Source organism: Gopherus evgoodei, chromosome 8, assembly GCF_007399415.2.
Source record: "Gopherus evgoodei ecotype Sinaloan lineage chromosome 8, rGopEvg1_v1.p, whole genome shotgun sequence".
In the NCBI taxonomy this organism is placed as follows: domain Eukaryota; kingdom Metazoa; phylum Chordata; order Testudines; family Testudinidae; genus Gopherus; species Gopherus evgoodei.
The window spans coordinates 36,689,013-36,714,558 of record NC_044329.1 but is presented as its reverse complement, the minus strand read 5'-3'; the positions used below and the strand labels follow the sequence as shown (position 1 = coordinate 36,714,558).

General features: G+C 47.7%; 1 protein-coding gene across 4 annotated transcripts in view; it reads right to left on the bottom strand.

The window, feature by feature from the left end:
• PSD2 (pleckstrin and Sec7 domain containing 2) overlaps positions 1-25,546 on the bottom strand; it is a 153,045-nt gene that overhangs the window by 94,791 nt on the left and 32,708 nt on the right. For 3 of the 4 annotated variants that reach the window (XM_030573800.1, XM_030573801.1, XM_030573799.1), the window contains one exon: positions 5,813-6,425. The exons of the other annotated variant lie outside the window; for it this stretch is intronic. In XM_030573800.1, coding sequence (XP_030429660.1) covers positions 5,813-6,372 — 560 coding nt within the window. In that variant the 5' untranslated portion in view covers positions 6,373-6,425. The remainder of the gene's footprint in view (positions 1-5,812; positions 6,426-25,546) is intronic. 4 annotated transcript variants of the gene reach the window in all.

Genomic DNA, 25,546 nt, shown 5'->3' with positions numbered 1-25,546 from the left:
ACAGCCTTTGAGCTCTCCGAAGAGCAAACCCGTGTGAATGGTAAGAGATAGTGCAATCAGAAATTGCACTGTTGGCTCCCAAGATCCATACCGCTAAGGCTGAGTGACACAAAGAACAGGCAGTGACTATCTTTTGTACGTAGGGGAAGCCACCCTGAATGTAAGTGTCTGCAACCCAAGTGCAGAGAAGGAAGGCGGGCACTGACTCCTGGGGAGGCAGCCTGCAACCAGTCAAGGCCAGTGCCCAAGAAGGAAACGAAGCGAGGTGACGCCTTTCCTCAGAGATGAAACGAGACCATCATAGTCAAAGTCAAAAGATTTTCATCCCTCACCAACAGGAAAGAGTTTTCAAGAGATTAGAAAGAGACTCTCTAACACTCGGGCCCATAGACACGTCCTGGACCTGACTTAACCAACACTCAGCTTTGGGTTTGTCTACATGGTGCAACAGTGTGCATCAGTGGGGTGTGAATTCTAATGTGCACCAACTTGTCACGCACTAACTGACCTGCATAGACACTGTTAGCACACACTAAAAGTTCCCTAGTGCACATTAACATAGTCCCATTCCAAACAGTACCTTGTTAGCATGCACTTTTAGTGTGCACCAGCAAGGTCTACCCAGGCCAGTTAGTGGGTGAATCATTGATGTGCATTAGAATTCATATCCCACTGTTGTGCACTATTGTGCCATGTAGACAAGCCCTGAGATTTCAGATAAGGTCAGAACCTGAATCTGACTGAACTTGATCTTGTGTGTTGGAGTGGTCTGCCCACTGAGAAAGTTCAGTACTAAGACATTAAATAACATGGAAAGAGTTTGCTTTATACACAAGCTAGGATCCATATATTTACATGCATTACACTCATAAGTCTTTGTAACTATACTGGAGTAATGATATCTCAAATTGCCTAGGCTGCCTTTTCCAATCATTCTTTCCATCATTAATGCTTATGGCGACACACGCAATGGTTATTTATGCAACTGAACTGAGCTGGATTTTTATGTATAAAGTTGTTTACATTTCTTTTCTTGCTGGTTAATTAGTCATAATAACGTAGAACCGCATTTGCTGTATTGGCAGTACTGAGTCCTGTGTCTGGAAAGAACATGAGTGAAATTAGGCCTTTAATGTTCTGCACTGAAGGCAGCAGTTTCCTGAAGAGTCGTGTTAAAGTTTTAGTGAATGGAATTGGAGCACTATCTGGCCATTCATCTTCTGTGGAAGAAATGTATTGGCAGAGGCCAATTTTCAAATTTAGGGGCCACAATAGTTGTCTAAGCATCTGACATGAGGCACCCTCTTTGAAAAAAGTTTGCTGAACTTTTAAATTAAAGATTCCCCTGCTGTTTTGAAGTCCTAATTAAATGAAAATAGTTCCATGAACTCAAATCACTCAGACGACCTATAAGAAAAATGATTTGATCTCAGCGGTAAAGGGAACTCGCTTACAGGTTCCCTAAAGGACCAAATTCTGCACTGCCTACTGGAGATGTGCTGGGAGGGGGGATGCAGAGAGATACTGCCAGTATGCTATATAGCTGAACCGCTCTGCCTGTGCAAAGGGGAAGACAGTGTGATCTAGTGGATAAAGCACTGGTCTGGGAGTCAGGAGGAGACCTGGGCTGTATGGCCCTGTTGTATGATCTTGGGCGAGTCATTTTGCCTCTCTGTGTTGGTTTCCTCACCCACCCTGTGTCTTTAGACTGTAAGCTATTTGAGGCAGGCACTGTCTTTCACTATGTGAGTGTTTCAGGGCAAACCCTTGTCACAGGCATCCTCCTGCAGCCAATTTCAGCAATACAGGTGCAGCCCATCTCAGTTTCCCCTTCATCTGCCCATGCAAAGGATTAGCATCTCTCAAACCGTTTATGCAGCAACACTGGCACAGTCTACAGATCCCTCATAAGGAAATCAGTTCTTCCCAAAACCCCAAAATTACAATGCAGCAGCTCTTCAATCTCATTCAAAGGTTACCATTTCCAGGTCATCCACCAGAAGGGTGACCAGATGGCAACTATGAAAAAATGGGACAAGGGTGCGGGGCTAATAGGCATCTATGTAAGACAAAGCCCCAAATATTGGGACTGTCCCTATAAAATCTGGTCACCCTACCCACCAGAGAGTCATTAACCCCTCTGCCCCAGGGTCCCACTCTCCAGGCCATCCACCCAAGACTCCTAGGCCCACTCGTCTCCCTCGAGTCTTCTCCTGTGCCCCCAACTCAGATCTCCTGTGAGAGGATTCCCTGCAGTGTCTCACTCCTCCAGGCCTCCTCCTGTGTTAGTCCTACCTCTGCTCCTGGGATCAACCCACCTGCCCCCCAAGCCAATCCCTACCTCTGGGCCCAGTTTACACTGCCCACACTGGCTCTTCCCCTCATTCCTAAGGTCCACTGCACAAACCATCCCATAATGCAGCAGGGCTCCCCAGCCCTCCCAAATGAAGTCACCAGCAGCAGCTCCTGGAGGACCTTCCTTGCACCTCTGCTCTCAGGCTGCTCTTACCTGCCCCTGCCTCACTCCTCCTCCCATGCAGTCTTTCCTCTTTACATGGGCCAGCTGCCTTCTCATCAGCCCAGTTAGGAGGCAAGTGAGTGGGCCCAGAGGCTGGTCTTAAAGGGGCCAGTCATCATGTGACAGTGCATGCGTGTGTGTACAGCATGGAGCTTAGTGTGGCTGGGATCATCTCTGGGGCCCCTCGGCACTGCCGTGTTATAGATAAGAAGAAGAACATATAAGGTGACTGGCTGTAAGAACACTACAGGCAGCGGAGAGAGTCGTTACTATAAGCAGCTGAAAAGCATCAGGCTGGAGCTGAAAGCAGCACAGTGTTACTGGAGATATATAATGGTACTGTTGGTCCAACATACTTATCTGGCCCTGTTACTGCATTGTCTGAGCACCTTGTGATGTGTTATGTAGTTCTCCTCACACCATCCCTGTGAGGGAAAGAAGGGCATTAAGGGGAACTAAGGCAACAGAGGAGCTACGGCCCAGATTCTCAAGGGCACATAGGTTCCTAACTTGCACTGAAATCACTGGGAGTGAGGTGCCAAGTGACTTGCCCCAGGTCACACAGGAAGCCTGTTGTAGAGCAGGGACCTTAAGCCCTGGACCATCTTACTACCCTACATACCAGCCTTGGGCTCTGCTCCTGCAGTCAGATCCACATTGCCAGACCAGTCTGCCCTCCACCCTACCAACCTGGCTCCCAGGAGAATTTTATTTACTATCAAGGCTCCACCCAGGCCCGAGCAGCTGATGGCAGAGAACTGGGCTTGGGGATAAAACACACAGTGAAAACTTTAGTGAGACTTGGGAAAATGAAGGCTTTGCTGAATGTTGTGTAGGGGAATTTGCATAAATCAGAGTAGAAATGTATGTAAATGGGAGAGTGCAAATATATGCTAATGTATGGAAATGACAGCAGACACATCCAAAGTAGTTGCTGTTTCCTTGTTTCATGTGAAGATGTTGCTAACGCATACAGAGGTCGGGCATGGGACCAGGTCTATGGAGCCCAGAGCTCTTTTCCCAGCTCTGACACTGACTTACTAGGTGACCTCAGGCAACTCAGTTTCCCTATCTGTAAAATGGTTTAATGGGACTGACCCACCTTTGTAAAGTCCTTTGAGATCTCTGGATGAAACATGTTATACAAATGAATTCATAATTATAAGTGAATTATCAGTTAACAAGGTCTTTTAGCCTCAAGATGAAAACCTTGTCTGTGTCTTTTGGACCTTAAAGTAAAAATATTATCTAAGTTATATTTGTTCTTAACTACTAATTAGGATATATTAAACAGGGTTTAGATGCTCTGTGACAGGCATCCACTGCACAAAATGGGGGATAGCAAAGAACATTCACTTACGATAAGTAAAAGAATAGACCAAATTCAGAGTTGGTTAAATTCCACTGACTTCCACAGAACCTCTCCTACTCCCCACAGCTCTGAATTTGGTCTCATCTAATGAGTCACACAGGCTATTCAAGGCCAGAATATAGCAGGGGACGGCCAGCTTTGCAGTTAATGAATGAAGACACATTGGTTATGACATATTGGGCCAAATTCAGCCCTAGTGTAAGCAGATGGATCTCTGTGGATTTTAGTGGAGTTGCTCCTGCTTACACCAGTGATGAATTTGCCCCCACCCCAGATGCTTCAACCTCCCCTAACTATGATGCTTTCATAACTGTGACCCAACAGACTGTTGAGCAGCACAAGGCAGCTGGAACAGAGGGAAAGAATCTGGTTCCCTCCTGGTAACCAAGAGATGTTTCCGGGCAGGGCTGTCAGTTATAGTGCGGCAGTTATGTAAGCATTTTGCAGTTGTTTCTGGGGTGTGTTTTTCCCTATGTACTGGGCTTAGAATTTAAAGCAGATTATAAATAAACCTAAGTAAATACATAAATAGCAAAGCAAGTACTTGGAATACAGAACACAGTCTGATTGTATTCTCTCCAAACCGTTGGTCTGCCATTTCACAACTTCACACCTTTAGCATGCCCAGCACCTTAAAATCATTCCTCCTCCAACGGTGGACCACCTTTACATCTTTCTTGAGGCCTAATTCTTCAGCGGAGCACTGTTCTGCAGGTGATCTGAGAGAAGGCTTTTTTCCTCTGTTAGTTCGGAGCTTGCGCAATATATTAATGATTCCATTGATATTAGCATGCGTCACTGTACACCAGTTCTTTTATTATATTTTTAATTGGTGTCCTGTATGTTCACTGAAGCCATGTTGCTACTGCTTCTGGCTTTGGTCCGGGCAGAATCTCTCAGAGAGTCACCACTATCGCCATTAGCTCTTGGCCAGACCTCTGAAGAGCCGTTTCAATGAATGATGTGGAATTTCTCCCAGTCTCAGGTTGTGGGTCCTGGTGGGCAGCATAATTTGCTGCTCTCCTGCTTGCAAAGCGTCCAGCCCGCCCTCCCCATTGCTAAACTACCACCCAACAGAAGGCATCAAGGAGGACAACCACGCCCCAGACATTGACATGAATTAAAACTAATTCTTAGGGAACTGAGTAGCTACTTGGGACTCAAACAAACATCAGCCAAACACCATTTGCTTTTGTCCATGCTTGTTCTGCATAAGTTAAGCAATGGGGCCACCTCTTTTCTAAGAAGATTGCTCCACAAGATCATTGATCTCACATTAGGAAACTTTCCCTAATATTCACACACGTTCGTTTCGTCACTGTGACCCCTGACTCCTCGCTATCTGCTAGGACCATCCTGAATGGTCTGCCTCCTTGCTTGGTACCTGCACCCTTGTAAAACTGTTCTCACATCCCAATCCAGAATCATTGCAGATCTTTGTACTCTCTCCTCTCACATCAGACCAGGCACCTCTCTAACCACTCTCACTGCTCTTCTTTGGACTCCCTGCAGCTTGCTGGCCTCTTTCTGCTGCTGTGATCCCACATGTACTGTGGTGCAAGAATCACGTAGGACAATGACTCTGTGCCGCTTAGGGCTTCGACCACTAGTGCCCATGGAAATACCAAAGGGAGGGACGCAGAAAATCCCATGCAGATCCCCTCACATAGCGCTCCCCAACTCATTCCACAGGGGAGTGCAAGGGGTAGCAGTTCCTTCAGCAAATCCCATTGATTCTGGGTGACTATTTGACAAGAGCTTTGCAAAAGGATATGATACAACAGAAGACAGTAAAGGAGGGTATATTTGGGGCCAAAGTCAACCATGAGGGACCTGATGGTTCCCCCCCCAGATTTAAGTGGGGGAAATATGATGCACATTAATCCAAGCAGTGAAACAAATTGAGAGAGAATCCCAGTTACCTTAGCTGTTCCTCTGAGTCCCCAGCACTTAGCACCTCTGGAGAGTCCAGGAAGGTCTGCAAATGCACACCACTGAGCAGCTTGCTATACAGCTCCTTGCTAGGCGAGTCCCTCTCCTCCAAGTCATCGTCACTTCTCCTTGGTGCTGTGCTGCCCTGTGTCTCTGTTACCTTCTTGACATCAAAGTTCCTCTCCTTCCTCGGCTCAAACTCTGTATGCAAACCGTTCGTCAGCACCAGACCGTTGACACTGCTGCTGTCACTCTCTGATTGCGTTTGCTGTACCCTGTTTCTCTGCATTTCGCTCTGCTTCCATTGGTCTGGTGCCATTTCCAGATGTTCGGCCTCATGGCCAGTGCTGTCATTGCCTGGGCTTCTGCGTTCCTTTGCTCTGAATGGCTCAGCGCTATTCAGGAGGCTGGCTTTTTCATTGGAGGGATTTGTGGGCTCTGCTGGCTGTTCACTCCCATTATTACAGGCTAACATGGCTAGCTGCATTCCCGAGGTATGTGGCTCATTATACTCCGCAGAAGATAATGGACAGTGAATGTTTTCATTCATGTTCAGCTTGTTCTCACAGGGCTTGCCGTTGGTTAACTCAGGCTCAGTATTATCTACAAAGGAGGAGAAACAGAAAATCGTGAGTGTCTGAAATTGTCACCATTAACGATGTTACTGTCTAATGACAGTTTCAAAGTGCAGAGGAATGAGACAAACACGCATTCAGACTCCTGGGCTGCAGCTGGGTGGGTGTCACTTCTTGGAGGTGATGGCTGGAGTGGGCTGAAAACTTGGAAAACTCATGCCCTTGCCTTAAAATAGAAGCCAGGGGAGGTGGCACATGTCAGAACTCTTTGTGCGTATAGCCTATGCAACAGAGGAAAGCAATCGTATGATCCAAACACAGCCACAGTCCCAAAAAATCAGCCCCTTCTCACTGAGCAGCAGGAGACACAAGAAGGCACATGCGTAGCCTGTTTCCTACATAACCCTCCCAGAAAAGTGCAGAGCCAGTGCCTGTGAGTCAATAGTCAGTATGCCCAGTTCAAATGCACTTGTCCCCATGCTCATGCTGTGGCTTTGTCTTCCTCTAGTGGTTGGACCATATATAAAGATTTCTGAGTCTTCTACAGCCTTTGAGCTAATGGCGCTTTCACAGGCAGTTGAGCTTCATGCTTTTAAATCCAGAGGTTCCCAGATTCAGCCCTCCTGAAAACCTGCTCTGGTGCCCATTGGACTGTGGGAGATGTCTGTTACAGGTCAGAGTGGGGCAGATACTGCTCCTTTGAAGCCTTTGGCAGGGCCATCAGGCTAATGGCTCACAAACAAGATCTCACAGGCCGTCACAGCACTGAGCAGGACTTAGTGGCTATTGACATGGGCATACCACTCTGTCTAAAACTCTGGCAGCCCCAACCATATCACCATAGCCCCTGTCACACCACACAGACAGAAAACAGACTGGTGTTTGGAAGGTGCCCAGCTAATCACCACCCACAGCAGTGGGTATTGTCAATGAGGGCTGTTCCATGCTCTAGCTTCATACCTATGCCTGGCACTAAGGCTGCAATCATTCAGAGAATGGCCTGGTAGTACCAGAAATGCAGCTGCCATGTTTTCCCTCTTAGATTAAAACTCGTTAAAACTCTCCTTTGCCATGAGGCCTACAACAAACTTGACAACGGTTAGGCTGGTGGTGGACTGAACCCACTGTGTGTCATTCTTTGTGCTCCATATCCTGTCCAGCACCTGACACAATGGGGTCCTGGGCCAGGACGAGGTCTCTTTGTTGTTATTGTCATCATAATCTCTGAGGATAGGACAAGAAGCAATGGTCTTAAATTGCAGCAAGGGCAGTTTAGGTTGGGCATTAGGAAAAACTTTCGAACTGTCAGAGTAGTAAAGCACTGGAATAAATTGCCTAGGGAGGTTGTGGAATCTCCATCATAGAGGATTTTTAAGAGCAGGTTGGACAAACACCTGTCAGGGATGGTCTAGATAATACTTAGTCCTGCCTTGAGTTCAGGGGACTGGAATAGATGACCCTTTGAGGTCTCTTCCAGTTCTATGATTCAGTGATAACACCTAACAACAACAGTGATCATAGTTGGCATTGGATTCATTGCCTGCCCAGAAGGCAGCTTTTCATGGGAAGATGTCCCAGCATTGCGAGCCAGAGATTGCTGGTGCACAGGGGTACTGCTGCCAGTTGGCATGCCCATAAGGGGATGCCGCAGTTGGCTGGCACACCCATGGGTGAGAGAGGACGTTGGGTAGGAGAATTCTCATGGTGGGAAGCACATCAGTAGCGAGGTGACTCTGCTCAGCTGTCGTTGCCTGAGGATAGATGTCCCAGTGGTGAGTAGAGTGAAGCTTCAGAAGATGGCAGAATATCAGAGGAAGCACCAAAGTGGGTCTGAGCACCCACTGGTGTGGGGGAAATATTGCATTCTGTTAGCAGACTCATGCGGGGCACAGGGGTATTTGGAAACACCGCAGCATGACAGGTTAATGTCATTTCAGCCTCAAAGGTATGGGGTACTTCCTCCCAGATGTGTCTGTTGTTATGTTACCTCCCAGTTAAAAGGCAGATTCAATCCTGGGCGTGGGAATAAGAGGCAGGCTAGTTGCAATTTTTATAACACCTTGTAGTACAGCAGAGATGTGCAGACTTGCAAAATTATTCCTGCTGACTCTCTCTATTTAAAAATAGTTCCTTCACTGCCTGAGTAACACTTCTTTCCCCTACATGTAAATACTGCTGAAACATGTCATCTAGTTGCCACTTAAGACCATCACAAATGTGTCCTTTATGAATAGCCTAAGAATTGCTACCCAGGCAGGACAAAAGAAGGTCAACATAGCACAGTGGACAAATTATCTAATCTATCTACAGCACTACAAAAAGGCACCTTACTTTTTTTTTAACAGATAGTGATGCCAGTCTTGCAAATAAAGTAAGTTGTTGCTGATTACAAAACAGTATTTGCATATAAAATAGTTTCAATTTATGTCCAGCCTTGACATGCAGCTGAAAGCAATGACCTACAAACTGAACTTAAATATCGCTGAAGTTTCAGTATTGTTGGGCGTAGTGAGGCAGTGTGGTTCCCCACCGCCCTGGAGAGAGATGAGCCCCTCTGGATGCCAGAGTGGCCAGAGCTAGTGAGCTCTGAGCCCACTCCCCAGAGGGTCAGATGGTGGCCCCGAAGTATAAAGGCTCAACCTCAGAGCTCACTGGAAAAGCAGCTGCCAGAGAGGCCAGATGCCTCTGGCCTAGGCCATGACTGGGAAGCACCAGTGACCCGCGGTCCATGCAAGGACTGGCCCAACCTGCCCTGCGCTCGCTACCCAGAGAAGTTGCCAGGCCTGCCCTGCACCAGCTACCTGGAGGAGTTGCTGGGCCTGCCTCTCGCCAGCTACCCTGAGGAGCCCATGATGCTGGACCCCCTGGAGGACACCACCCCAACCCAGGTAACACACGAGGGGGAGGTAGGAAGTAGCCCAGGGGTAACCGACCCTAGTGTGGCTGCAGCACTGCCAGAACCCATGTCATTGTGTTGTGGCCAGGATCCCCACTGACACAGCAGTGGGTCTTCTGCCACTGCTAGGGCCCCGGGCTGGGACGCAGTGGAGTGGGAGGGCCTGTGTCCCCCCTGCCACCCAACTTGTGGGTGGCAGTCTCCCCTTCTCCAAGGCCTTTTGGAGGCTTGGGCCTACTGTTGTTACTCAGCCCTGCTGGAGGGCCTGAGCACCTGACTCATTGTTGCCCCACCCTGACCTAGGGCCCCGGCCTAACTGTACTTATTTCTGCCCCCACCAGGGCCGCCTGGGGAGGACTCTCGCGGCTGAGCTAATTCCCCAGTACATAAACAGAGTGTAGTGAGGCGGTGTGGTTCCCTGCCGCCCTGGAGAATGATGAGCCCTGGCTAACCTCTCTATACTGGGGTTCAGACAGAAGTGTAGAGGCATCTGAAATAATTTAAAAAGAAAAATGATTTCTTCACCCAAAGGGGGAGGATGGGATATTGGTTAGTGCAGGAACCAGGCAGCTAGGACTCCTGGGTTCTATTCCTATTTCTGCTGCTAACTGACTTGCTTGAGCAACTCATTCCATTTCTCAGTTTCAGTTCCTGTATGTGTCAAATGGGGGATAATGTTGTACTATCGGGGGGACTGTAAGGATTAATTAATGTTTGTAAAAGGCTTTGAAATGTTTGGATGCCATATAAGTGCAACTATTAATAATTATTATGATTGAAATTGGCTACTCCTTCAGCACAAATGCATATTGGCTCTTGAGAACACAATACATTCAGCTAGCTCTGCTGCCTGCGTTACAAGTTCTGACCCAATGAAAGAGGTGGAAATGTGAGAATCTTTAGTCTGAAACTGGAAAAGTGATGAAAAGAGAGAATTGAAAGGCAATAAAAAGAGATGATCTCCTCTTCTTCTCCTTCCCCCCGGAGAGCAAGGAACACTTGAGAAGCAGGAATGTCTGGCTGTGCTGCACAATGGACATTTCACTGCACAGTGTGTCAGAGAGACCAGTGGGGATTGCCAGTGGCCACTGCCTTCCGTGCCCAACACATCCAAGCAACAGCAAGGAAAGATAGGCTTATGCCAGGATCTGGAATTGGGCCCCCTTTGGAAGCTGGGGAATGTTAGATCTGAACCATCGTAGCTGAACCCGGTACTGTACTTTTGGATCCAGGCCAGACCCAAACCCAGAAGGGACCTTGTTTTTTGGTTCCAGTTTAGATGCAGTGAAAAACTCATGAGTATGGCTGCTCTTCCAAGGGTTCTGCCATTCAGGGTCACAATGGCACATAAACAGCTCATGAGATTTTGGCACTATTGAATCTGAACCCAAGCCCCAGTCTTGAGTTAGCCTTAAACCCACAGCACAGCCCAAACCCGATCTGGGTCCAGGTCCTAACACTGCTTCTTTAGCCCATTGCCAATGCTTATATAACCTTTATACCAGACAGAGTTGACAGCAACAAGGGCTGGATTCAGTACCTAGGGGTTCCCTTTCAACAATACAATGCAAAACCAGCTTGAGCTCCCACCCAGTGACCTGGGAAAATTACACACACACCCCTGGACACCTCTAAGAGGCAATACTCCCCCTCTTGCAAGCACAGAATCTTGGTGTAGCAAAAAATACCTTTGATAACAGGAGGTAAACAACTCAGCATTAAATTGGGAAAACACCACAACTAGGATACATAAATGCAAACCAAGAACCAGAAGACCCCCCCCCAGTAGACTGGGTCATGTCCTTTCCCTTTGGGTTCTGAAGTCCAGCAACCCAAAAGTCACCCCTCCCGCAGAGGCTGTCCTTGGTCAGTGCAGCCCCCGAGTTCAGAAGTTCACCTCCCAGCCTAGGTGGAAGGGGGGAGAGGAATGGAAGCACCTTTCATGCTCCACTGCTCAGGCCCTCGACAGCCAATTGCTATGTCTCTCTGTGATGTTCTGCTCCAGTCTTCACTGCCAGCCACATCTCTCCACCAGCCATTTCACTAACCATGCCTTTCCACCAGCCACCCACACCACTAGCCATACCTCTCCACCAGCCATTTCACCAATAAGTCTTCAGCCCCCCTTAACACAGCTCTCAGTGATTTCAGCTGTTAGTAGGGGAGCCTCACTGCTGGTACACCTGCATAGTCTTCTTGCATCATCACCACTAGCCCAAAGTAGATCTAATACTTAGACCTAGGTATCAACGATTTCAGCTCTGCAGCATGTAACAAGACATTTAGCTGAGTCTAAATTAGCTCTGTTATTATACAGGGGAGAGAACAAAGTTCAAAATGGTGTTTGAGACCTACAAAAAAAATCACTCACCACAAGGAACAACATCCTGTCCCCAGTCTTTCTCTAGCTGCTGGGCTTTGGAACCCTGGCCTAGCAAGTGCTGCTCAGTTGAGGGTGCGTCCCTCAATCATAAAATGCCCAGTACAGTTCTACGGTCCTTGATTCACAAACCAGGATAAAACCCCTTTATTACTTCTGCCCCAATAACAAAGAGTCTGGGGATCCCATAGCAGCCAAAATGACCATTTGGGCAAGCAGTCCCATCATGCTAGGCAGATGGGTGTGCCCATGCAAATGAGATCAGCTTCTGAAGGCCTTTTCCACAGCTCACCACAAGATGTCAGGGCAGAGCTCATTCTGACTCTGCTTACACTTACATTAGGAAGTGGGCCCTGCCTGCCCCAGAAGGCAGGCTGTGTGGGTTACGCATACTCAAGCATCATGCAGGACTGGGCCCATAGGTAGGGACCAGAATCTGTGCTCTCCCCACACACTTTCATGAACTCAGAAGGATCCAGAGTGGAGCAGACAGAACAACCTGGAATTGGGGCAAGAGGATGAGATGGCTGAAATGATCAGGCATGGCTAGCACAAAGTTTCAGATAGCCTACATGCCTGCAAAGATAACATCACTTAATGGAGAAGAGATTGAGGCAGAATAATCAGCAATTCCTAGGGGTCCTGGAAAATAACCAAAGAGAGAAGAGGGTCACTTTTCTCTTAGACTGAGCTCAGCGACAGTGTCTCGTTTTAACCAAGGAACTCTCCTGCAAGCAGAATGGGCTTGGAGAGTGCCGGCAAAGAACGCAACTGAGAAGAAAAGCAGAGACCAGATCCCATTATCATTTTGTGATATACCACCTAGAGGAGGGACTACCTTCCAACACCCACACAACAATCTCCCCTTCCCTACCCAGGCCAGTCCCATCAACACCCAGACCTCAAGAGACTGAAGATTTTCTTTTTACTGAGATCACGTGTTGAGGGATTGGCTTCCTTTTGAAAGCTGGCCACAGGTTCTGTATTTGTATTTGGTGCTGACATCACTGAATTTGTAGGACAGAAGGAGCAAGCTAGGACACCATCGGAGTGAGGTCTCCTGAGGTGGGAAAGGATTCCATGGGATGTAGCATAACAGAACTCCTCATGCGGGCACATGATAGTCAGGGCCTACCAACATCCTACTCACCATTACAGCAGTAAATCTACCTTTGCATTATACACCTGCACAATCCCCTAAAATAGCCAAGCTCCCCACTCGTCTACTATGAGCAGGATCATTATAACTATGTTTAATATAAATGCTTCTTTTTTGCTGTTTTACTGGAGTTAGGTTCAAACCATGACTGAATACTGCTCTAACACACCAGGTCAATTTTTAATATTTGCAGGATATGATTAACTAGAGATCGGATTCTTTTCCTTTCCTCCCTACATTTGTTTTGTTTTCTTTGGCATCACTCTGTATTGCCACCCACCCTCCAGCCCCAGGAAAAGGTGTTGAGTAAATGATCAAATAGCTAGGTGGAAATGGGTAATACCGACAGTAGTTTTAACCAGCTTTAATTCTAGTTAACCACTACTCTGGGTTAAAGCATGTTCAGGCCAATAATCTAGTTCATTTCTCTCTCTCTCTTGATCATCTAATCTATCCCCCTGTGTATTATTTTAGGATATATATTACTGTAGTTAACTCCCTCCTCCTATGGATATACTGTATCTCTGAATGGGAACACTGGTTGGTCAATGTTGGTTTTCTTGGTTCAGTGGCCAGACTAATCTACCCACCCACCTCAAAGAAGTCAGTTTTGAAACAAAACTGGATTTTGGGGGGGTTGGAGAGGAGAGGGTGTTTCTTACCCAAACAAAAAACTGAAAAAATTTCATTCAGAGTAATCCAAATATTTCAAAAGTCAATTGAATTGACATTTCATTTAGAAAATGTTGTTTCAAGATGAAATGTCAATTTGAAAACATTGTTTTGAAACCAAATGTCAAAATGAATCATTTTGACATTTCCAAGCTAGGGTTTTTTTCAGTTTTTTTCCCAGCTGAATCAATTAGCTGAATTTGAATTCACAAATGGTTTTGGTGCCCTGAAAAATGCACTTTGACAAATTTACTATTCTCTAAAAAAATTCACCTAACCCTAGTCAGCATAGCTGAATGGCATTCTTCCAATCTCCATGGACTGAAATCGTAACAGACCCAACTGGCATGTGGTACTGTTTAGTATCAAACGAGGTGTTGTTTTTTCAAGTGTGACCCTCCACAGTATAATATTTATGATTCCATCATAGGATTTAGCTTCAGAGGGTAGCCGTGTTAGTCTGGATCTGTAAAAGCAGCAAAGAATCCTGTGGCACCTTATAGACTAACAGACGTTTTGGAGCATGAGCTTTCGTGGGTGAATACCCACTTCCTCAGATGCATCTGACATGCATCTGAGGAAGTGGGTATTCACCCACGAAAGCTCATGCTCCAAAACGTCTGTTAGTCTATAAGGTGCCACAGGATTCTTTGCTGCTTTTACAGGATTTAGCTTGTCTCTCTCATTGGAAGCTATGACTGATTGACTGAAGCACTAATCCTCAGGCCAACTGAACACCACTACTGCACACATGCTCAAACTGCTAGCCACAAATCTTATTCTTAAAGGCCATGATGGAGTACCCTCCCAAATCCTTGTAAATAAGAATTCACTGGACTTTTGTAGAGCTGTGAAGAAGGTGCCCTATCACTCAGTCCAGGACTTGGGGCAAGGCCATTTTACTGATATATACCCATGGTGCATCCCTGTATAGCTTTCCCCTGACTGCAGGCAGTCTCTCTCACTATTTGACTGATTCATTTGTGTCCCTCTGGAAATTCAAAGCCCCTCATTGGCAATGTTGATGACCATTAGAAATCAGTAGAAAATGTGGATAAGCTCTCCCACTGCTTGTGGGACTCAGTGTATGTTCAGCATTTCTAATGCTGCATTTAGAATCCCTTCCGCGCCTGGAAGAAATAAAGCAGCCTATATCACCCCAGCAATGGGATGAGATCACAAAGTGCCATGTTTCCAAACACAGGTGCCTAAGTCGCACAATGACACCAGCAGGGCATTGTGCACAATGACACCAGCAAGGCATTGTGCATACGCCCCAGGCAGGCACACAAGCTAAGTGAGTCGCTATGCAGGCACTAATAATTTTTGCACAGTTTTACTCAGTCTGCATCTGCATCTAGTGCACGTGGATTTCCCCACAGTCACATATGCAGTCTACTAGGAGGCATCTGGGTTTGTAATTGTAGCCCAAACTGTCCTAACCAATGCATGACAACTACAGTCTGCAACAAGGGACCAAATAAAAGTACAACATAGTTCAGAGAAGACTAATGTACTCTCTCACCCAATCACCCTGATGTCTTCTAATCTGCACCTCTGTCCAGTGCTTGGACCAAGCTTGCAAATGCATGAGGGTTGAAAAGGTGCACTTAAGTGAGAAGTGGAGAAAAGTTGGAGAGCAGCTTAGGGTGACCAGATAGCAACTGTGAACAAATGGGACGGGGGTGGGGAGTAATAAGTGCCTATATAAGAAAAAGTCTCCCAAAACGGGACTGTCCCTTTAAAAACGGGTCACCCTAGAACAGCTTCCCCTGCCTGCAAGTGGAAATCCATGTTAGATGTTTTCCATTGATTCCTACTGGTTCCAGTTGACCAACTAGGTCTTGGAGCAGAGTAATGGGGCTATTTGTCCAACATTTCCTGGAAATACTTGTTCTCAGAACAGAACTCATCCCCCAATTTAATCTGCTAGATACCATTAGAAGCCAACAGAAATCAGGCAAAACTCTGGGACCTACAGAAACCAATAGGGATGAGTAGCAGTCTGTGGGCATATATCTACACCAGCGACACCATCACAGGACCTAACCAGATCAGCCACACCATCACTGGTTCATTCACCTGCACATCCACCAATGTAATATACGCCATCATATGCCAGCAATGCCCCTCTGCTATGTACATCGGCCAAACTGAACAGTCTCTACGGAAAAGGATAAATGGACACAAATCAGATATTAGGAATGGCAATATACAAAAACCTGTAGGAGAACACTTCAACCTCCCTGGCCACACTATAGCAGACCTTAAGGTGGCCATCCTGCAGCAAAAAAACTTCAGGACCAGACTTCAAAGAGAAACTGCTGAGTTTCAGTTCATCTGCAAATTTGACACCATCAGCTCAGGATTAAACAAAGACTGTGAATGGCTTGCCAACTACAAAACCAGTTTCTCCTCCCTTGGTTTTCACACCTCAACTGCTAGAACAGGGCCTCATCCTCCCTGATTGAACTAACCTCATTATCTCTAGCTTGCTTGCATATATATACCTGCCCCTGGAAATTTCCACTACATGCATCTGACAAAGTGGGTATTCACCCACGAAGGCTCATGCTCCAAAACGTCTGTTAGTCTATAAGGTGCCACAGGATTCTCTTTGTAGTGACTCCCATTGGGGGCAACAAACCCAGAACCTTTGGCACTAGAAGGGTTGCCCTGTAGCTAAATGAACTACCTCTCAGTTGATGGCAGAAGCCAGCTCCATGGGGACATGTAACACACACTGAGCCAGTCAGTTACCCCTGGTAAAGCAGGCTCTTCAAATCACTCCTACAAATCCATCTGTTCCATGAGACTAATGTGAGCTGAATTCCACAGACCCTTCTACTGTCTGCTGCTTGTTTGTACCTTGAGAATGTAAGCGCTACAGGTTGGGGACCTGGTATTCTCTTGTTGATATGGGTGTTTCTACTTGTTGCTGCCTACACCCAAAGTCAGGGCCAGCTCTAGCAATTTCGCTGCCCCAAGCACGGCGGCATGCCGCGGAGGACGCTCTGCCACTCGCCGGTCCTGCAGCTCCGGTGGACCTCCCGCAGGCATTCCTGCAGAGGGTCTGATGGTCCTGCGGCTCTGGTGGAGCTGCCGCAGGCATGCGGGACCAGTGGACCGTCCACAGAAATGCCTGCGGCAGGTCTACTGAAGCCGCGGGACCTGCGGACCCTCCGCAGGCATGCCTGCAGCAGATCCACCGGAGCTGCCTGCCGCACTCCCAGCAACCGGCAGAGCGCCCCCCGCTGTGTGCCGCCCCAAGCATGCCCTTGACACGCTGTGGCCTGGAGCCGGCCCTGCCCAAAGTGCTGTGGTATATACATTGTAATATCTAGTATTCAGGATAGTCACCATTCTTATGAATATTATTATTAATACCATAAATAAAATATTAATAATAATTAGTGTAGTAAAATACATATTTATGAGTCATCCTCTGTTCAAAGATTCTGCATCCTTAATGCACTAGCATAAGAGAAATTACACCTGAGAACACAAAAACCCACAGGCAGGAGCTCAGCTTACTCTTGTCATCCCTAGATCTCAAAGCACTTCACCTAGGTCAGTACCGTTATCTCCATTATACAGAGGAGGTGGCTGAGTGATTTGGCTAAGTGGTAGAGCCAGGAAAAGAACCCATCTCTCCACAGTTGCAGAACCCTCAGATCCATTGGGCCAGGGCACTTTCTTTTACATAATCTGATGACACAGAATGATGCAAGGAAGCCCTCGGCAGAGACACAAGAAGCCTGCGTTTAGAGGCCAGGTGCCTCCTTGACTCACTTGCCTGAAAGAAATGGACTAATTCCCTTTATTGGCTTCATACCACAGTCATCATGACAGGGAAGACAGGCAGGACTGAGAAGGGGCATCCTCTGCAGGTGCTGCAAAGTCCACAGCCCCCATGAAGAAACCCACTTTCCAGATCGTATTGTTAAAGTTCAGGGATGGCAGAATTGGGTCCCCGCCTTCTACATGGTAGCAGCCAGGTTCAGAACCATGCTTCAGCCCTTGTGCACAGCGGCAGCAGCGCTTGTCTGCCCTGCAGGGGCTGAAGCGCAGCACCCTCTGCTGTCCTGACACCCCCTGAACCCAACCCTAGTGCCTAACATAGTAGCAGCTGTTCAGAAGAGGTGCATGTGCACCATCACCATGAGGACTCAGGCTCCTCCAGTCCTCCAAGCTATACAAAGGCCTCCCTCCTGTTGGCACCAACAGGGGCAGGACATCTGGTTCTCCTGCTGCTGTTCGCTGCTACTGCTGCTCTCTGTGCCAATCTCATTCTTCCTCTCCCAAGATGCAGGTGATCGGGCACTGTCAGGAGCACGGGCTATTGGCTCTTATAAACAAGCTACGTGTCTGGAACTTCTGAGAAGCTTCAGCTACCCAAACCCTGCATATGCCTCAAGCATTGGTGGTGATGACCACAAATCTTCTGGCTAGTAACCTGCTGGGTTTGTCATGGGTCGATGTGCACTCAGCTTGCCAAGAGGCCTCAAACATGCATGGAAACCTCCTTCCATGCATATAAAGAATATGGATCTGCACACAAAATAGTAAGAAATATGCATCAGGGATGGCTCAAGGCCTGATAGTACACAGGCTTGCTTTTTCTAGGGCAGGGGTGGGCAAACTTTTTGCCTCGAGGGCCACATCGGGGAATAGAAATTGTATAGAGAGCCATGAATGCTCACAAAATTGTGGTTGGGGTGTAGGAGGGGGTGTGGGCTCTGGGGTGAGGCTAGGGATGAGGAGTTTGGGGTGTTGGAGGATGCTCTGGGCTGGGACTGAGGGGTTCAGAGGACGGGAAGGGGATCAGGTCTGGGGCAGGGGTGCAGGAAGGGGTGCAGGTTCTGGCTAGGGATGCAGGCTCTGGGCTGGGGTTGGGGATGAGAAGTTTGGGGTGCAGGAGGGTGCTTCAGGTTGGGATCAAGGGGTTTGGAGAGCGGGAGGGGAATCAGGGCTGGGGCAGGGGATTGGGGCATGGGGAGAGGCTCAGGGGTGCAGGCTCTGAGCAGCGCTTACCTCAAGCGGCTCCCAAAGCATTGGCATGTCCCTTCTCTGGCTCCTACGTGGAGGCGCAGCCAGGTGGCTCTGCATGCTGCCCCATCCACAGGCACCGCCCCTGCAGCTCCCATTGGAGCACATAGGTGCCGGAATGGGGCCATTCTGCAGCTTCTGGGAGCCGTGTGGTGCAGCCCCCACCCCTGCACCCCAGCCAGAGTGCTGGAGCCGGGCCGAGCCGCGTGGTTCGCTCCCTGACCCAGCGCCCCGGCTGGAGCGAGGCCAAGCCACTGGTGCAGCCCCGACCTGGTGCAGCTCGTGGGCTGGATTTGGCCTGTGGGCCGTAATTTGCCCACCCCTGTGTGTAAACTGTAATACTGCTAGGCCCTAGTGGCAATGATGTTGTTCTGTAACTATATATTATTATTACAGACAGGGCTGGTAGCATCACCTATTATGGTTGCCCAACACTTTCTATAATAAGACCCTGTTTTAGTTTGCATGTAACTTTGCCAAACTTCAACCATTTGGGCTGAAATTTTCCATGTTGAATTGTCTGCCTCAGGCTGAATTATTTTTTGGAAATTTCAGTCAAAATTGGTTGACTATTTCCAAGAATGAGGTTAGGAAAACATACATTGTTATGCCCATGTTAAAGAATTCTGGTGATCTTTTCTATGAGAAGCTCTAGCACCTGTGCGCTTTGGAATGGGGATTGAAATTTGGTAGAGAGGTGGCCTCTGTGTCAGGGCTGGGTTTTGCCATCCTGTGAAAATTCACCCAAATTTAGCCCAGTTATAAGCCTTGAGGTGGCGGGGATGGGGGGGTGGGGTGAGAATTGCAGTCTGCACATCCTCAGTTGAGATTTGTTACATCTTGGTAGCTAAATTCATGAAGATTCTGTCTGCACGGAGCATGTTCCTGCCTGGCATAGCAGGGGATTGGACAGGACTTTCCCTGAAATTGTTGCCATGAGCCAGACAGGGACCAATGAGCAGCACTGGAACTGAAGCTGGGATCCTGTCTCCCCTGTTCTTTCAGTGCACCCCCTATCCTCAGCTGAGTCCAAACAGCACCACATACAGAAGTAAAATGGCATCTCTACTCCAACTTGAGATTCTCCTATTTATGCATCCCAGGATCACATTAGCCCTTTTGGTCAGAGCGAGCTTGTGTTCAGTTGATTATCCACCCCGACCCCCAAATCTGTTTCAGATTCACAGCTTCCCCGGATACAGTTCACCATCCTATAAGTCTAGAGTATTTGTTCCCAGAGGTATACATTGACTTTAGCCATATTAAAACATGTTGTTTGCTTTCACCCAGTTTACCAAGCAACCCAGATCCTTCCAACAGTGACCTGTCCTCTTCGTTATTTACCACTCCCCTCATTTTTAGGCCATTTGCAAACTTTTCTCAGTGATGATTTTATACTTTCTTCCAGGGCATTGATAAAAATGGTAAATAGCCTGGGGCTAAGAACCAATCCCCACACACACCTGCTTGATTATTATTATTAAGGCTAAGTTTTTGTCACAGATATTTTTAGTAAAAGTCAGGGACGGGTCATGGGTAATAAACAAAAATTCACGGAAACCTATGACCCATCCCTGACTTTCGCTAAAAATGTCCCTGACAAAAGTGGTAGGTGGATTCAGCACCCACTGCTGCTGAGGCTCCCAGATCCCTCACCAGCACCGCTGCGTTGCGCAGGAGTTCCGGGGTCCCCCTGCCCATGGGGCTGGGCTGCTGCGGGGTTCCCTCACCCCCAGGGCAGCTGGGAGCTGCAGGGTCCCCCAGCTTCAGGCCACAGCGGGGCAGCAGCAGGGTCCCCCCCCAGGGCAGGGAGCTGTGTGTGTATGTGTGTGTGGGGGGCCAGCTGAGAGCTTCAACCCCAGGGCAGAAAATGTCACGGAGGTCAATGGAAGTCACGGATTCAGTGACTTCCGTGGCCTCTGTGACATAATCGTAGCCTTCATTATTATTATCCTTATTATTAGACGTGCTGACAGCATGTGGTGGCAAACACCTTGGATAGCTTATTTGCCACAAGAAAGCCAACCTCAACAGTTCAGGTAAGTAGCAAAACACTGCGGGCTCTTCACCATACTCATTCACTTTGTAGCTCCATTCCCTATCCTTTGTCTGTTGAAGTCTTGATTGTAAACTCAGCAGGGCAGGGATTGTCTCTTTTCTAAGGGTAAATCTACACTGCAATCACAAGATGTGACTGCACCTTACATATCCAGCCCTAAGCTAGCTTTAAGCTACCTAGCTTGGTGTCAGGATCCCAACCAGGGCAGTCAGGGCCAAGACTCAGAGCAAGGACAAACCTGATGCAGGGAGGAGCAGAGGAGTTCATAGTCAGGTTCCAGACCATGGTAGATGCCAAGGGCCAGAGTCCAAGTCAGGTTTCAGGAGGCAAAGTCCAAATCAAGCCAGGAGCAGGAGCACCTATTGAATTGCCAGGGAAGGGCGGGAGAAAGCCTGCCCACATCTCTAGGCCTCCCCTCTTCCCCTAGCCTAAGGGGAGGACCCAACGTTCAAATAAATCCAGTGGACAACAAATGAAAAAACAGGGACAAGAGTGAAGGTCACAGGGATAGAAACAGGGAGCAAGAGGGGGACACAGAGCAAAGAACCCCAGACAGCGCCCACTGCTCCTCGAAGGTGTCCAGGGAGCCAGTGTACATGGCCCAGAGGAACTTGGCCTGGGAACGTGACTTGAGGGATGATAGTAAATAGGCCCTGTAGTCACAGAGCACCCCCCATCCAACTTCCTCCTCCTGGTATGTTGGACGGCCACCTTGGCCAGGGCCAGGAGGAGGCTGATGAGGAGGTCCTATGACTTCATGGGGCCACAGAACGGGTGTGCATAAATCAGGAGGGGCGAAGAAAAGTGCAGGTAGAATTTAAGGAGAAGGTTCTGAAGGAGCCAGAAGAGGGGCTGCTACTTGCAGGAGCAGTCATGGCAACTACAGGCAATCCATACCATTGCCTGGACACCTCCTGGAATGCCCTTGAGTTTATATAGGTCAGGGAGTCAAACAGGAGCCATGCAGCTGCTGTCTGTCAAACTCTTGAGGTGGAACTTCCCCTAGTCTGTGTCCACAGCAGGTCATGGGAAGTGGAGCACAATATGTTTACAGCTGCTGCTGAATGACGGAGAGGCTAGCTGCCTGGTAACTCTGGAAACCTGGGTTCTAGACCTGTGAGGCCTTAAATGTGGGTACCAGAGCAGTAAAGCATCATCAGAGGCTAATGCTGGGAGTAATTACTCAGATCTTTATTTCTCTGGGACCCAAGTTAGCTCAGGTACTTCTACTTCTGCTCATCCTGGTAATGGCTGTTGTCCAGAACCTCCAATGGTAGAATATTTCACCCATACATATACCCAACTGCTGGATCTTTCTTTAGGTGGTGTGGCTTCTATGCCACTGAATTGCTCCCATCCGAGGTTCCCATGGAGCGGAAGGGTTACTGATCAGTGGCTTCAGAATGAACATGCCCTTTGTTTGTTCTCAGAGCACTGCCTTGGGGTCCTGTAAACTTCCCTGTGGTCATTCCAGGTTATGTCTGCCTGTTTCTTCCTTGTGTTTGTGGTGGAGACAAAGACTGGGGCTGCTGCAAGTTCTGGGAGAGAGCTGATTACAAAGAGAATGGTTACAAATGAAGCAAGTTTGCCTGATTTCAGTTATGGCTGGACACAACACAGCAGTTCTTTTATGAGCTTGGTTTGGAAACCTAACAGCTCTTGTTGAAGCTGAATGGCCAGTGGAAATAATTTATTTTTAATTTTCCTCCCTGTATTCAGATCTGGAAGGGTTCCCACTGCCTGGCTGCTACTGTACAGAGAAACTTGGAAAAGCTACTGTAGCTTATTTGTGTTCTTTACTTCTGAATGAAGGCAGGAGAGACATGGGGAGGAGGAAGCCTATAAACTATACTCAAGCCAGGCTGAGATATCTGAGGTTCATGCCTCTCCTGCCTCCGTGTTCCTGGGGCTATCCTTCGGCAATTGAGGGAATGTTGCTGGGCTTGCTTCTCTTTGAAAGGGGAATGTTTATTTCTTGTTTTGTAACAAGACCCAAACAGACAAGATTGAGAAGCAGAAGGGAAAGGCAGAGGAGAAGATCACGTTGTGATGCAGCTCATGGGGGACTGGAGAGGAGGAGAAAACAAACTCACCCAGCTCCCATGTGACAAGGTCAGAGCATTGGCCTGAAAGAGACAGCTGGGGCAAGCAAGTGGGGACAGAGGGAGAGAGCAGCTTGGCTTGGGCATCCTGAGTCTGGTCCCCCCACCTTGTTCTTGTGGAGGCACAGACGCCTCTGCAAAGGGGCTGGCTTGGCAGCATGCCTCACCTTCTTTGCACAGATGCCAGTGAGTATGCATGGTGCAACCCAGAGCAGGGTCAGGCCTGCTGGGTCTCCTGGCAGTGTCTCCATTGCATGATTAAGGGGTCTGCTCCAGCCCTATTCCTTGACCCTCCAACTCCACAGCAGTGGCAGAAACTGCATGTAGGGCCTGAGCCAAAGCCCATCAAAGCCAATGGGAGTCAGTCTGTTGATCTCCGTGGGCTTTGGATTGGGCCCTTGGGGAATGGCGGCTGCTTTGCCTGGCCCAATATCTCTTTCTGAGGAATCTGTGGTAAAAGAAAAGATTGCAGCTGCTATTAGTAAACCAAGATCCGTGCCACTGCTCAAGCAGTAGCAACCTCAGTGATCCATCCCTGTCATCCAGTCCCAGCTTCTGGCAGTCAGAGACTTAGGGACACACAGAGCATGGGGTTGCCTCCCTGACCAGCTTGGCTCATAGCCATTGATGGACCTATACTCCAGGAATTTATCTAATTTGCTCTTTTTGAGCACAGTTATGCTCTTGGCCTTAACAACATCCCATAGTAACAAGTACCACAGGTTGCCTCTGCATTATGTGAAGAAGCACTTCCTTATGCTTGTTTTAAACCTACTGCCTATTAATGTCATTGGGTGACCCCTGGTTCTTTTGCAATGTGAAGGGGTAAATAACATTTCCCTGTTCACTTTTTCCACACCATTCACGATTGTATAGACCCCTATTATACTCCTTCCCCCCCGATCATCTCTTTTTTAAACTGAACAGTCCCAGTCTTTTTAATCTCGCCTCATACAGAAGCTGTTCGATACCTCTAAGCAATTATGTTGCATTTATCTGTACTTTTTCCAATTCTAATATATACTTTTTGAGATGGGGTAACCAGAACTGTGTGCAGTATTCAAGGTGTGGGCGCACTATGGATTTATATAGAGGCATTATGATATTTTCTATCTTATTATCTATCCCTTTCCTAATGGCTCCTAACAATCTGTTTTTTACCATTGCTGCACATTGAGTGGATGTTTTCAGAGAACTATCCACAATGACTCCAAGATCTTTCCTGAGAGGTAACAGCTAATTTAGACCTCATCATTTTGTATGTGTATTCGGATTATGTGTGACTGCAAAGGCTGGAAACACACTGTGTTTAAATGAAATCTGAGATTCTCATGTAATACCAGGACTCCTGGAGCTTGGACTTTAAGAAAACTACCAAATGTTGTAAGGCAGTGCAGGAGTTGCTAACACTGTGGAGCAAGTGGGGTAGGGCGGATGTGGCGGGGGGGTGGGGAGCAGAGCAGGAATCTGGCCCAAAATGCTGCCTACAGCAAAATTTCCAGAACAAAGACAAAATAACTGACTTCCCATGTACTTTGTGCCCCCCTCATTCCCTATATTCTCCTTCCCATGTCTCGCGATACAGCTTGTTAGTGCCCCAGGTGCATCACACGCACCTACGTGCCGATGCCACGTTGCTTTGCTGTCGTTCAGGGACCATGCTTTACTCCCTGGTATGATTTCCCTCCTTTTAAAATGTTTCTGTTTGTTTTTACTCTAAAACTCACTTTCTTCAGAACATTTTTCTTTCCTAGTTTGGCTTTTCTCCAGAATCTATTTTTACCTCCAACATATTCTCTCTCTCTCTCTCCCTTTCTCCTCTCCTAAATTATCTCCCCCTCACCACCACCATTTCTACCTTTAGACCTTACCCTACTCCTCCTCTGATTCTGCAACGGTGTGGGTTTTGCTCACCCTACAAATGCCAGTAGGTGATGAGTGTTTCGGAGGATGAGAGGGTGCTGGAGTGAATGTGAAGGGGTGAGCCCCACTTGCCAGCTTGCTGACAGCCCTTTCCAGGCACCGTATGTAAATTCTGCTGTGTCTGGGGAAAATGTTTTGTCTCAGTCCCTGTGTTAGCTCAGCCAGCCCCACACTGCACTTGCCTGGGTATTTGATTGTAAAATTCTGAAGCTTACCCATTGGGTCATTTCCACGGATATCTTTAATCTTCAAGGTACATTCCCCTTCCTTTTGCCTCCTTTGCTGAACTCCACAACATGCAGATATATCACTGCCTAACAACGCTGCTCCATCTTGTTACTGGTAAAACTGCTGGAAGACACTTCTTAATATGTCGTTTCTGAACGTTACCTTTCAAGTCTTTTTTTGTGTGTATGAAGAAAAGGTAATTTAAGGCACCAGCCTGCATCTTGGCAGAATTAATCAGCAGAATTCCCAAGACATAACAGGCAATTTCTCCTCTCTGTCTCTTTCCCTTCCCCCAAACACAAATCACTCTGCGTACATACACGCACGTATGCAATTACAGCAGCTTCTCCTAACCTAGATTTTCAACCCCTCCAGACAAAACTCTACCCTTCTTTTTTTCTAGAGACAGAAATACAAAAATATTTTGTTTCATTTTTGTTTTAATTTTTTTTATTACTGGATAAAATGCAGATTTAAATCCATCTTTAGGTGACACACAAAACTGAGGTTGGGAGCACTTGTGGTCATGAACAATTCCTTGGCATCTTCCACAAGTGTAGTTCTATTGACCTCAGTGTGCTGGACAAATTCCAGTCTGGAACATTACATTCTGCCACCCTGGATCTCTCTGTGTCATTTCAGCTAGCTAGAATGTTCTTCACTTCTTGTCCCAACCTATTG